Genomic DNA, 14,317 nt, shown 5'->3' with positions numbered 1-14,317 from the left:
TGCTGCTTGTGCTGGTAGTTTGAACATTTGTGGGGTTGAGCAAGCTCTTTGTGTGGAAGGCTTGGAGGAGAGCAAGTCTCGGCTGCTCTGTGACCAAGGGACAGAGACTGCCCTGAGGAGTTCCTGGCCCAGCTGAGCATGCATTGGGGACTACACTTTGATTATACCATCTACTAGCTTTAAACACCTAGGATCTGATAAGAGTCAGTAGCATAGAATTTGTCATGAGCCATTCATGTCAGTCCAGACTAATTTATTTGGATGTAATACAGGAGTAAAAGCCATTATCTGAGCTTTCACAAGGCTTTTGGTAGCAATATAGTTCAGAGCAGGGGTTTTTAAGTTAAACTTACTTTGGCACCAGCTTCTCTATACCTGGCTCTTGTATATAGACACAGATTTCAAAGAAGCAGAGCATGTTCTTGGGTAGTACAAAACTGGTGATGCACATGCTCATTTTGAGAAGCTTGGAGCTTGAAGAAACTACTAGAAAGGGTCTGCATCTCTGCTGACAAAGCTGCACCATATATCATTTGCTATCAAGGAGGCCTTTCAAGTGTGCTTTGGTACTCATCTATAATTTAACAACTGATGTAACAGATGAGAATGGCATACTATGTATAGTGACAAAACTACCTTTACAGACTGCAAAAGATTACCCGAAACCTAGGTGGATTTCAACAAGCATAGAGAAAAAGCAGTTTGGGAAATAATTGGCTGACCAGCCAGATAGCAGTAGAAATGAGGGTACTACTGGGCCATGGATTAAAAACAAGTAAATAGCATATCACAGCAAATAAAACTCCTACATAATTGTGGACTGTATTAACACTTACATTGGCACAAAACAAAGATGAGGCCAATAGTGATGTATTTTTTATTGCACATTGGGCAAGATGGAGACTGATGAGAGAGCATCAAGCTGTTCTGTGTTGTTAGCACCATGAGTCTGCCTTTGTTTTGTTTAAGACAAGCTGGCCAAAACCTGTCCTGTCATCTACTATGTAATAGTGTTATAAACTGGAGCATAAGTAGTGATTTTTCATGTGCCTGGAGCTAGACCAGACACTAGTTTGATTTATAAATATTTATGAATATTAAACTGGACTGTCTTTTCTGTAATAAATGCTTACAGTAAAGACTGGCTCAACAGCAGAAGGGGCTCTGTGTGGAAGCTGTAGTTACAGTAGTTTGTAGTTACAAAGAAACTGTGCGAGAACTGTTTTGACAGTTTCTGGAATACGGCTCAGATTGGTGGATGGGTTCTGTGATGTCCAAGGGCTGCTCCAAACCTCTATTTTCATGCTCCCAAGCACCTGCCACTGCCTCGTTTTCACCTGGGAAGTAAAGACCTTAGTGCTGAGAACACATACAGACATACTACCTGGAAAGGCATTTGAGCACACAGCCATACCTTAGATACAAATTTCACTGTCAGAACTGACCGTAATTGACAGGACAGGTGGCAAGACCAACTCCATCCCCTGTGGGAAGCAGTGCAGCCCCACAGGCACAGATCCACACCCTCATGCTCAGGGTCCAGCCTCCACAGCAGCCACATTTCAGAGGGGAGCAGTTAGAAATCAGTGGCTCAGGTCTGGCTGCATCCCAGACTTGTAACTGCACAGAAACAGCTCTTGTTTAACTAATTTTTTTTTTTAATATAAAAAGCTTTTATTGTATTAGGAATTAAATTAACTCCTCACACATATACTTTGCACTGAATCAAAAAAAGAAAACCCAAACAAAACAAAACAAACCCCAAAGTTCAAAACCAGTACATAAAACACAATAGCTAGTCAGATACGAATACCGTAAGGCACACGTTCAAGTATTAGTGTAACAAGTATCCTTGGGTGGGGAGGAGAGGGGGGTATTCCCACAATCCTTTCAGCACAGGTTTGGTTCCTTTCCTGTCATATTTAAAAACACAAAGGCTTTTCCACAGCTGCAGTTCCCCTGTAGCTGAGTGCAGGCTTGTAACAGTTAAAATGGTTCTACTGTTGGTCACATTTTATGTCAGTTTTATCAACAGATCATGGGAAAAAACCAATGCAGGCTTAAGATGCTGCTTTACTGTCATGAGTGTTGCTCTGTGACTCCTGCGTCAGTCCATCTGCTACTAAGCTAAAACAACACTCATGCCATTCCCAGCTCGCCTTGCAGATCTCCAGGTGAATCAAAGTAGAGGACACCATTAGATTACCAACTTTTAACATCACATTGTACTGTGTGGGAATTTGAAGTCATGAAGTCTCCTGCCAATACTTGCCCTGTAAGTTTAACAAAAGTTTCTTTCTTTTTGCATTAAATTCACAATTGTTTTTAAACAAATGCCCCCCCCGCAGTGGAGTGAATTTCCCCCCCCCCCATTTATTTATGCAGTAGGAGCTTCCAAAGGCTGCACAGACCCTGAAAACTGAGGCTCACCTCTTCGAACATCTCAACAAGAGTGTTAACCATTTCAAAATAACATTCGGAAAAACATTTCTGCACCGAAACAACTGCTGTAAACAGTTCATTAAAGCAGTCCTCATCCGCATAAATGATTTCTCCCCTTACACTTCCTTCTACCAGACACCTGCAACATGCAAGCCTCGTTGTGCAGAGTGGGGAACTCCCAAGGAAAGCCTTTCTCTGCCACGAAGACAAAGACAACCTCAGTACTAGAGGCAAAAGAGTTTCATGCTGGAGGAGCATTTCATTTTTAACAGCCTATGATCCTTTTATTTATTTAGAAGCTGTATATCTTAAGCTGTTTGATTCCAATTACGCATCTTCATTCAATGCTGTGCAACTATTTTTATCTGTTTCATTACTCTCATGTTGTTCTGAAGTCATCTGTTTAGGCTTTGCTTACATGTACCTTAAATTGCTAAATGATCTACTCTATATGGAACATACTGCAGTGTTTTGTTTTTAAAAGCCCCTTAATTTTGTCTATCAGTGCTGTCAGACTACAAAATATTAAATTATAAAAAAGGCTGATATACATAATCCAATATCCAGCAGGATATTTGGTTTTGCACCACAGGTTGAAGGAAATGTTGAAGGTCAAGGGAATAGAAAAACAAATCCAATAAGCTTCAAAAACAAGCCAGTTTTAGTTTGGATTTTCCTTTTTAAAAGATATAATGCTCTAATAAATGTAATTTAAGGAAGGTCATACACATGACCAGCATCTGCAGTAGGTCACTTCCTTATTTCTCCCACTCCCTCACAAAAATATATATACATATATTTATATTTATATAAATGAAATGGTTTTAGATCCTTGTTTTGCAGACACAAGTCATGTTTAGAAGGCAGCAAGACACTAGCATTCTGTTTCTTTGCTGTCCACCCGGTTCTGGCGCTGTAGTTTAAAAGATGAAGCTTTCTCACTCCTAATAACAGGATGGTCTGTCAAGTCCTCAAAAGATTTGGCGGCTGAGCTGCTATTTGGGAAAGGGTCCTTCTCAAACCCATCCTCGTCAATGTGAGAGTCGGTGCTCGGGTCCTCCTGAATAGTGTCCATTCTTTGGTGGTCCTGTTTGGGTGCTGCAGCGACGGCAGGCACGGCCGTGATGGGCTGCAGAGGCTGGTGCCGGCTTGTCGACTGCGCCGTGGGGAAGGGCTTGATGATTCGAACGGAGGCAGAGTCCAGGCTGCTGAGCATCTCCACATTCTGCAAGACACAAGCAGCCACGTCACTGGGAAAAGCAACCAGTATCTAGTCCAGGGTTCAGTTTTTATACCCTTTTCAAAGGGAACAGGCAACAGGCACCATCTGAGGAGCACCTGCACTCCTGTTAGAACTGTTTAAAGGCTACTGTGTCCTCCCCTCCACTCCCAGCAGAGATGTGCCGACTGCCCTTGTGCCACCACAGGTTACTCTGTGCTAGCCAGGCTGAACCCACTGCACTGTGAAATTCAAAATCCAACTCCTTTTCCTCCACAGTAGATTTATACTTACACAGGAGCAAGGGAGCATCCAACAAAAGTAATTTGTTCCACTGTTTTTTCCTCATGAAATCAGCTACACTAAGCACTAAAGGCAGAAGAGCCCTTTTCTCTCTGCTTGTTCTCCTTCTCCACACGTGGCAGCCTCACTGGGACAGAGCTGACGACTTGGCCCCACCTCCCTGGGGCCCAACACTGCTTTGGCAAAACCTAGCACTGGAAACGCAGGGTCATGCCAGATGACACTGAGAGCTCAGTGCAGGGAATCAGTCCAAGGTACACCTTACTCCACTCTTCCAACCTGAGGAGTTCCCTGTTTCACATGCAAGAAGCTGCACTGAACACAGGGTCAAAGACTGGAGGGACCACTGTGATCACACCCAAATTCTACAACCCAGATTAACTTAAACCCCATTGATTTCTGCTTCTATTTGAGCATGGTTTGGAAAATACCCAGAGATTTCTGGGCAAAAAAAATCCCCGTGCACCTTAGTAAATGCTAACATTGGGCAGGATGAGATGCTTACCTGCTACCAGTACTGCATTTCCCAACCACTCAATCCTCAGCAGATCCAAAAGACACAAGATTTGTTTGTTAAACTGTTCCTGGTGCAAGGAGCCCATTAACTATACCTGTGCTCTATTGCTACACCTCCTTCTGGGATGTTCTTGATTGAATTCAAGTATAAAGCTTTAAGGTGACTTTTCTTACAGCATTCAAGACCAGCTATGGGGGACTTGAACTAAAATCACTTTCAGTTACATCAGAGCAGATGACAGAGGCAATCTGCCTCAGCGGTCTTTGACTTCAGTATGCTTCCCCCAGTGGCTGTACAAGAAGGAGCTCTGCAAGGCTTTTTTTTTTTCCCCTCCTGTTACAAAACAACACTTCCTTAATTGAATGTTTCAGTTATTAGTAAGAATTGGGTTGTCAAAGCACTGGACAGGACACACACACAAAAAAAAAAATAATCTATGTTAGAAGGTGCCCTGTGCTGGACTGTAATTAAAATTTGTCTAGGCACTTTTTTGCTCTTCCCCTCTCCCAACTTGGTATCTACAAGGTGAGAAATGTTATTGACGGGTCCCAGCTCTCCCATAAGCAACTGGAAGGCTTTAGCACATCTCGCCACTAGGAGCTGACTCCTGCAAACGACCATTCTGCAGCAAAGACACCACATTTCGCAGAGATTTTTCTGCAGCATCGCCCGCTAAGCCTCGTGCTTCGCTGACACCACTTGGCTGGGAACAAGCGGTCTGTGGTTGAAGCTGCTGAATGGCTCATGCTGAGGGGAGCCTGTGCACAGGCACCCATTGTGTGAAGCAGTGCTCCGCAGAGCAGAGGAGTTTCCTGCCCTGGGAGCTGCGGCTGCTGCAAGAGAGCTGCTTTGTCAACAAGGTCAAGGCACTGCTCTTACAGGAAGGAAGAATCAGACCCCACCAAGCTGCAGTGCTTGATATATTGAATACTGGCTTGTTCAAGAAAAGTTTCCCCTCAAATTGATTCATCCATCTGCAGCGTGAGGCACAGGGCTCCAGGTCTCCCTGTTATTGCTTCTTTGATAAATACTCCACACACACCTTAGGTTCAGATTATCTAATACACATTGGATAGCTTTCTGCCAATTCATATTCAGACAGCCACTTACACTGGGGCAAAACAAGGACTTTGTGTTCTCCTCATACTGCTTGTCCAATTTCTTGTCCTATTGGAAAACAAACAAAAGCAAACCAAAACACACAAACACACACACACACACAAAATAAGAAAGTTAGTTTCCCAATTGCAAGGTCCCTGTCCCCGTTTCCCTGCAGGGACACAGCAGTGCCTGGGGCTCTTTTCCCTTCCCCTATCTCCCATGCCTTCCCATCCATCCCAGCAGTGCTTGCAGGCACAGCATCCCTCTGCTCTAACCCCACGCTGCTGTCAGCATCACGCCACATGCCCACGCTCCCAGCTGGCATGAGCTCTCTCTCTTTACCCATCCACCAAAGCTCAACCAAGACCACTTCCTGCTCTGGGTCTCCCCACAAAATGTGGATATCTTGTTTCTTAGCAGGGCTTTAGAAAACTTTGAAGTTACCAAAATTATACTTGGAGAATTCGGGAGGCAGAGGAAGAAAGTCTGCCTAGGAAAGAATGAGAAGAGCTCCAGGGAATAGTCATGGGAACACTGGGTCTGCCAGAGCCCAGCAGAGTTTAGCAGGAGTTCTGCTGACTGAAAGGAGCAGTAGGTCTTACATATGCTGGATTCCCCCCCGGGGTTTGCCAAAAGCTTCCCATCACCTTCTCCCACAGACATGTGCCATTTTGTACATGAAGGGTGTTCTCTTACAGCTCAATCCAACAGAGCGCTCATCTCAAAGACAGCTTACTCACCACGCAGTGCACAAGGATGCTGAGAGGAATCCAAAAAAGCAAGGAGAAGACAAGCACAGAGCCCACTATATTATCCGCTAGGAACTTCCCTGTGAAATCAGTTCAAATCTGTTAGTCGCCTACCAAATACTGTTTCATGAACATATACATCCATATCCCCGTTCTGCAGCCAATGGTCATGCAAGGCAAGCCACAGAATTGCTCAGAGAAGCACAGGCTGCAGGACTAGGCAGAGCTAAAAGAAATTATACATTTTTAGAAAGTTGTATCCAATATGTTAACAATTACAGTTTTTCTCCTCTGTTCTCTGATGAGACATACTGACAGGCTGTAATATTTAATGAGTTGATTGGGAACAGTTAGGCAAGCTGCCGTCTGGATTATAGAAGACATACTGAGAGTTTGTTACTAAATTCTGATTTTACAGTCATGTGATAACTACCTGCCTCCACAAACAAAATATTTGTACATCAAAGACATACAAACTGCCTCTAACTGAGCAGGCTAAATAGCTTTAACAATTACCTAAGAAACAATTTTTGGACCCTAGAACTCAAGATTGAAAGCCCCAAACCCAGATAATGAAACTGTGTAGGCACAGCACTACCGTGAGCGTATGCTGTTACCCAGTCATTACACAGCACCGGCTTATTAACAGGTTTTGTATGGTTCCAGTAACATAGAGTGTGACACCGGGGAGTTACACCGGGGGGCTACCTGCATGGATTGCATGGTGGGGATCAAGACCAAGGAGGCCCACTCACAACAGCTGGACAGTGACTCAGTACAGGCACTCAGCTTGAGATGCGTGGCTTCAGTGGTTTTCTTAACTAAGAAAGAAATTAAGTTTTCCTCTCCCAGTCTGTTGACATTTAAATCCCACCAAGAGGCCCACTTTATACTATGCTGAATCTAGCTGACCTCAGAGGTCTAGCAGACCTCTGACTGTCTGTTATTTCCTTTTCTCTAACTGACCTACTTCCTAGTATTCAGACAAGAAGCTATTATCTCCTTTACAAGCTTGGAAGATGCCTAGAAAATAATGGAGTGGAAAAATGCAAAATGATCCCCTGTCCTTTCAGCTTTAAAAGGCAAGACCAATATCATCAAACTTTAGGCAAAAATGTATTTTTATATATCGGAAACACAGCTACTAGCTACTCTTGCATATAGGTGAATAAAACCAGCCAGCTAACTCCCTCTGAGAGTTTAGAGGTTCATGTCATGAACTAAAAAAAAACAACCCCAAAGGATTCGGTTATGTATCTTACCAAAAGTATTGATGCTGAGTTGGTCTATGAAATCCCAAAATCGTTCAATCACATCCTGTACTTGCTTCTCACATTTGCCCTGTGAAAGTAAACACTTATTTACAAAATAATCTTACGCTATCTAAGCATTAACTACTGCCTTCTTGGAGAGGGAAGAAGATACAAAGACGGTAATGAAGTGGAAAAAAACAGACACAGCAGCACTTGACTCACCTTCTGAATACAGATTTACACTCACGCCCAGTAGCAGCAGTCCATTTTTATTGACTTTATTTTTGGCAGAACAGTTTCAATTCTATTGCTGTCTGAAACAGCTGAAGCTTTAACATTTGAGAGGTGCAAAAACCACCCTGCCCTCATCCCATGTTAGGGAACATAAAACTGAAATTTCTGGAGAGGTTTAAGCACTGGAAGCCTCAGTTCCCATTACCCACCGAGAAGGCTGCAGCTCTCAGGAGCCCAAGGTTACAGACAGAGAGACTCCCAGATCTGGCTGTGCTGGTTTAACACAGTAGATCATCACACTTTCAGCTCTGCCAGCGGAAGGGCTGGGGCACACCCTCCCAAACTCCCTTCTGCCAACACCCAGTTTAGCTTCACCTGTTGTGGTCTGCAGGTGACACAACTATCCGTGCAGGTGTACCACGGAAACGGTCACTGACTGCCAGCAACCCACCAATCTTCCTGCCATGGGCTCACTGCCCCTTTCTGATACTGCCAGCTAGATTTTCATGTGACTGCTCCCTGACCTGAACTATTTTAGTCAAAATTAATTGAGCTAACGTGAACAACTGAAACAGCAAGCGCTGCAAACCTAACCAAGCTTACGGCAGCGCTCATTCACCTCTTTCACACAAACTGCCAGCTGGCTGAGCTGTGAGGAGCAGCAGAAAGGGGCAATAAGCAACAGTAGAAGGTAACAGCTTCACCTTGCACAGGTCTCTGCAGAACTAACTTCCATCTGCAGCCTCAGACATCCTTTAATATTTATCCCATGGAGAGGTACTTACACAGTATCACCCTGCTCAGCAGCACGTCAAACTTTGGTTTCTCTTTACTAGCACAGTCCTCATCACAGACTAAAACACCCAGCCAGAGAAGCAGAGCATGCAGTACATAGACATCTGAGAAAACTTACATTTGTATCGCAGAAGCCCACAGTGCAAGGCTTCCCCTTGCGCAGGAACAAGAACTGGTCGTTAGCATCAACATACGGTATGCACCTATCCTGCTCGTCCCGGCAGCACACCTTGCAGGAATTATCCGTTTCTGTAATAAAACAACAAACTCATTCCTCAGAAGCACCAAGAATCACCTGCAACCCATAACCAGCAAACGCATTACCCCACATGTCCCCTGGCTCACTCTGTTCCTGCCCAGCTTCCCTGGGGAAGGCAGGGCTGTGCAAGTCACCCAGTTTCAGTTACTCCAATGACCAAGCCTGAAACTCAACCAGATGCCTGTGCAACATATTAAGGGACACAGTGGGACCAAGCTCTCCAAGCTGATACCTCAACACTGCAGGAATCAACAGGCAGGTGAAGAGGTTCCAAACACATCCAAGATACAGATTTAAATATTTCTTGGACCTTGGGTCCTCTAGGCACCTTTCTCCTTAGCTATGCCCTCCATCTCAAACCGTGGGGCTCACACTACTTCCTTGCACTGGCCCTGTGAAGCTTTCCTCCCGCTCCCAGCTGCTTTACCGGATTTAAGAGCCCAGATGGGGAGCAAGTGAACAGTGAAGCTTATTGACGGCAGTATATGACAGGCAGGTTTGCAGCAACAGGGGACTGGACTCGCGAATCCTGTGTTCTCAAGGCACTTTAAAGTCTTTGAAATCTTTCTTTAATCACTTGTTGAAGGCCACAACTCCTCTGCCAGATGCCTGGTCCAGAGGTTGGTTGGGATCTCCTTACATTCAGAGAACAGTCAGACTTTCCCTCCCCTCCTCCTGTAGCAGAGGAGGTAGAGGGTGGGGGAGTGCCCTCTCCTTTAACTGGGGTGCCAGACCATAAATGCCTGGGCACCAGCAGTGTGCCCAGGTGGCCAAGAAGGCCAATGGCATCCTGGCCTGTATCAAAAAATAGTGTGGCCACAGCAGGAGCAGGAAAGTGACCGTCCCCTGTACTTGGCACTGGTGAGGCCACACCTCGAATACTGTGTTCAGTTTTGGGCCTCTCACTACAAGATAGACATTGAGGTGCTGGAGTGTGTCCAGAGAAGGGCAACAAAGCTGGTGAAGGGTCTAGAGCACAAGTCTTATGAGGAGCGGCTGAGGGAACTGGGGTGGTTTAATTTGGAGAAAAGGAGGCTGAGGGGACACCTTATCGCTCTTTACAACTACCTGAAAAGGGGGCTGTAGCGAGGTGGGAGTCAGTCTCTTTTCCCAAGTACCAAGTGATAGGACAAGAGGAAACGGCCTCAAGTGGCACCAGGGGAGGTTTAGATTGGGTAGTAGGAAAAATTTCTTCAACGAAAGGGTTGTCAAGCATTGGAACAGGCTGCCCAGGGAAGTGGTGGGGTCACCATCCCTGGAGGTATTTAAATGACACGTAGACGCGGTGCTTAGGGACATGGTTTAGTGGTGGACTTGGCAGTCCGAGGCTTACAGTTGGAATCGATGATCTTAAAGGTCTTTTCCAACATAAATGATTCTATGATTCTAAGTCTCATCTACATGTCTTCAAACCCAGACCATCAGAGGACAAGAGGACATTTCCATTCTCTTTCTAAAGAGAAAACACTAGCCCTGAAAAAACAACATTTAAACTTTTTCAGAAACCAGAAACTGGGCCCTCCAACAGACAACCTCCAGGGTGAGGCCAGCACTGTCTGAGGAGCAGAGCTGAAGCACACACTTCAATTCAGTCCTGTGTCACCCACCGTTGCACGCACATGACCGTAGGTTCTTCTCCCTTTCGCAGAAAGGGACGCACTCCCCATCCTTGCACTTTCCCATGTCCACGCAGACTGTGTCATCTGGAGCATTCCCTGGAGGGGGGCACTCACTGCTGTTCCCTACAGATGGGGGTCAACAGAGTGGGAGGACTGTGTTAGAGCAAAGGGCAGAGCACCTAAGCGTGCAGGAAAAGAAAAAAGGAAAATAAAGGAAATCCAGACTCATCCCAGGAAGGAACCCCAATAGCTTGTTCTTGGCTTTCATCTGCAGGCTGCCTACCAGCTCCTCTGAGAGGCAGCAGAAGTTCTGGAAGCTTTCAGCAACTCAGGCATTGTGGCACTCTGGTAGCCAAGCAGTAGGTAGCAAACCCTGCAGGCACCATCAGCAAAGTAGCAGCTCTGACTTGACTCCTTGCCTCCAGGACAGATTATGAGGAGGAAAGTAAACAAGTGGGGAAGTGAAGCAGAGTTGCAGTAATTCCACCCTTTCTATGGCAAGATTCAGCTCATCCTTGTCCCCTCCCAGTGACATACTATTTTGTTTTTTCTTCTTTTAAGGGAAAGAAACAAAGAAGAAGAAAGAAAAAAAAAAAAATCAACATTTTTCATGTTCTGGGCAGTAAATCACCAAGTGACTCCTGAACTACAATGAAACTCATTATAGGGCAATTTCGTGATGCTTAACTGGCCTCTAAAATTACATGTACCGGATGAATAAAGGGCACTAGTTTGAAAGCAGATTGAAAAGGACACTGAGCCTGAAGCACTTGGCTAGCTGACGTGAAGGGGACAGAACCACGTCCTACCAGTGCAAAAAGACTCTCCTTTACAAGTGGCATTTATGGCTTCTTGGCATTTCTTCTGTGCACTTTCAAACTGACAGCCTTTACAGCAGGGACTGTTCCGATCACTGTGGAAAGATCAAAACGAAAGAAGGAAATATTAAGCCATCTTTTAAAAGGAAGTACAAGCATGACAAAGCCAGGGAAAAAGGACGGGGGGGGTGGGGGGTGGTGTGTGTGGAAGCTAATTCTTGGAGATTGACTCACTGATTCAAAATCCTCGCCCTCTCTGCCCCCTCCCACGACCACCTTTCTACACACCCACTCACTCTTCTTTTACCAAAGGTAAAAGCATGTAGAAAGTACAACATACTGAGAGACAACACAGAGACCCTTATATTTATTCAAGGCACTTGGATCCTCTTCTTGTCACTTGCTGTGCAACTTTGGACAAGATCTACTCTTTTCTTCCCCATGCATTTCCCCACCTTCTGTTTTTCCTAAAGGTTTACTACTCTTCATTCTGCGCTGTCTTTATTCTTGTTGTTCTGCACCTAATGCGAGAAGGCCTCTAGTACAAAAACACTCATTAAAACTGAGGGATTTCTTGCTAAACAACAGGAGTTGCACAAGCTCTCTACTGTTAGGTGGCGCAGAGCTGAACTCTGAAAAAACAGACTGGACACTGCATTGCAACAGGGCCACGAACACCCCAAAGAGCAAGAAGAACAGAAAGAGGACTCATTTAGTGCAGTCACTGTGTTGTCTGCTCAAACACATTTTGCAGCAGTCTTGAAAATACCAGCATGCAATCCCAGTTCAAAGCCACCTTGCCATACAAGCAAAAATTCTTTTTGCCCAGGAAATTTTTAATATTAATTTTTGACTGCCTAAATTTCCATAATAATAATAGTAACAACAACAACAATAATAATCTTCAAGCCTGTAGCTCTTGATACTTCTACGAAAAAGTAAAAGTATGCTATAAAACTTAATGTATGCAAACAGTGCATGCACACAGCAGCCTTTCCTGAAGTCCTTTATTGTCTTCAGCTCACACATTTAACCTCAAAGCCAGGAAACAGGTCTGTGACACTGCAGGTGGCTTTAGGAGCTTTCAGCCCAGCCCATTGTTTTCTCCTATGTTGAAAGAAGTTGCAGCTTATTTCCCCTTACCTGCATTTGGCACCATCTTTCAGTTTACAGTCTGCAGAGCAGCAGGGATCAGCCTGTTGGTACAAGAGGCCAGGATCGCATTCCTCCCCTTCATCCACTCTGGAGTTCCCACACACTTTGTTGTTGCGCTCTTTGAAGCACTCCTGGGCCTTGATCTCTATGGTCCTATGGATGGATTTTTTGCTGCAGCTTGAGAACATCTAGAGAGTCACGAGGGGAAAGAGCAGCACTGAGGAGCGTACCTTTCTGTCAACAAGTGGCATCTAAGACAGCCTCAGCCTCCTTACACCTCCAAATTCTGGTGTTATTCCCTCTATACTGCCAGTTTGATACCTTGGAAAAATTTTAAGATGGGAAAGTAATGGTTGGGTCCATAAAGGACATTGCTGTGTTACAATGCAGGGACACCTGCATGCAGTCTGACTCGGGGTCACAGAACCAGCTCCAGCTCTCCCATGGCTTCAGGAACACTAGCAACCATCCCCAGGAAGGGCTGTAAAGTTGTAGCAACAGGGAGAGACTGCACTGCCTCTCGGCAGCAGGGCTAGGGGTTAACGACAGCAAGTCAGACCAGACTGCAGACTAATCATTCCCTTGATAATCTTGGCTTCTCATCTGCAGAACAGGCACAATGCCAAGTCTGCACTGCCAGTGCAAGCATCTGAGACTGGCGAGCACCATGGCTGTGGCATCTGGCAGTCTCTCTCCAACAAGAATAGCTATGGACCACCCAAACATGATTTGGTACTGAAGGTCCTATATTTGGCTCTTGCTGATGACCTGCTTTTCGGAGCATGTGGCCACAGCTAATTACAGTAACTAATTAAAAAAAAGCACCTGGGCATGCTATGAACTCTGGTGAAACTCAGAATCCAAAGATGAGCTTATGTGGCAGAGAACCCAACAGCATGCAAGTATGTTTTCTTCTTATGGCTAAGCCATTACATCCTGACAGTTTCAAGCTACAGGAATCATTAACTAAATAGACTTGCCATGCAAATAGTCATTGACCATAGCAGAGACTTGTACCTGGAAACAAAACTATGCAACTATACCTTGTTGTTTTCATGATCTCCACTAACAGCAATTGGATACATAACGTATTTCCCTCCCTGGTCTTCAGTGGGGGCACATTCTGGCAGACTATCAGGATCATGCTCTGCTCCAAAATTATGTCCAAGTTCATGAGTTGTAACAAGGTCAGCCTCCTTTTTTGAACATGAAAAAAGCAATATTGAAAAAAATTATTCCGAGCAGGACAGGACAGAAGATTCCAACTACTTCCAGGCCACCAGCAATTCTAAGATACACTGAGATGGAAAGGGATATTCCTATGAACATTTTGGGGGGGGTTGAGGGGTTGGGGTTTTTTGTTGGTTGTTTTTTGGGTTTGGTTTGGTTTTTTGTTTGTTGGTGGTTTGTGGTGGTTTGTTTTTTTTTAAGTGGAGAACTGAAGGCAAGTAAAATTATGGTCCATTTCCAAAGACAAGTTCCAGGACTAGGTTTGAATACTAAACCACTGTTAAAGGCAAAATGCAGTCCTAGAATACCAATTCAATCTTGTTTTCAATGCAATGCAGATACTTAAAATATGAAAATTTCCTTTTAAATAGCTGGAAGGCATAAAAAGTTGAAACAAAAACCAATCCAAACAAACACCAGCTACTATGATTAGCCAATCTCTTGTTTAACATAGCTTGCCATTAGAATTATTTCTTCTAAATGGATGATGACATTAGGAGTGCTTAATAAGCTCTTCTATTGCACGATTACTAGGAAAGACATCTAAAAACGTGGCCCAACAGGGATGGATTTCCAACACCATTTATGCAAGACACAACTTCCTCTGCTGAGGATCCCAAACC

The 14,317-nt window shown here is 44.7% G+C and overlaps 1 protein-coding gene across 2 annotated transcripts in view; it reads right to left on the bottom strand.

The window, feature by feature from the left end:
- Nucleotides 1-1,649: 1,649 nt before the first annotated feature.
- Nucleotides 1,650-14,317, bottom strand: part of ADAM17 (ADAM metallopeptidase domain 17) — a 37,047-nt gene continuing 24,379 nt past the window's right edge. For both annotated transcript variants that reach the window (XM_075049166.1, XM_075049167.1), the window contains exons 11-19: nucleotides 13,508-13,660; nucleotides 12,453-12,652; nucleotides 11,301-11,404; nucleotides 10,480-10,614; nucleotides 8,732-8,862; nucleotides 7,594-7,672; nucleotides 6,323-6,411; nucleotides 5,592-5,648; nucleotides 1,650-3,667 (exon numbers count right to left, since the gene is read on the bottom strand). In XM_075049166.1, coding sequence (XP_074905267.1) covers nucleotides 3,317-3,667; nucleotides 5,592-5,648; nucleotides 6,323-6,411; nucleotides 7,594-7,672; nucleotides 8,732-8,862; nucleotides 10,480-10,614; nucleotides 11,301-11,404; nucleotides 12,453-12,652; nucleotides 13,508-13,660 — 1,299 coding nt within the window. In that variant the 3' untranslated portion in view covers nucleotides 1,650-3,316. The remainder of the gene's footprint in view (nucleotides 3,668-5,591; nucleotides 5,649-6,322; nucleotides 6,412-7,593; nucleotides 7,673-8,731; nucleotides 8,863-10,479; nucleotides 10,615-11,300; nucleotides 11,405-12,452; nucleotides 12,653-13,507; nucleotides 13,661-14,317) is intronic.

The sequence above is a fragment of the Buteo buteo genome, chromosome 17, assembly GCF_964188355.1.
Source record: "Buteo buteo chromosome 17, bButBut1.hap1.1, whole genome shotgun sequence".
Lineage (NCBI taxonomy): Eukaryota > Metazoa > Chordata > Aves > Accipitriformes > Accipitridae > Buteo > Buteo buteo.
This window is presented reverse-complemented; position numbering and strand designations above follow the sequence as displayed.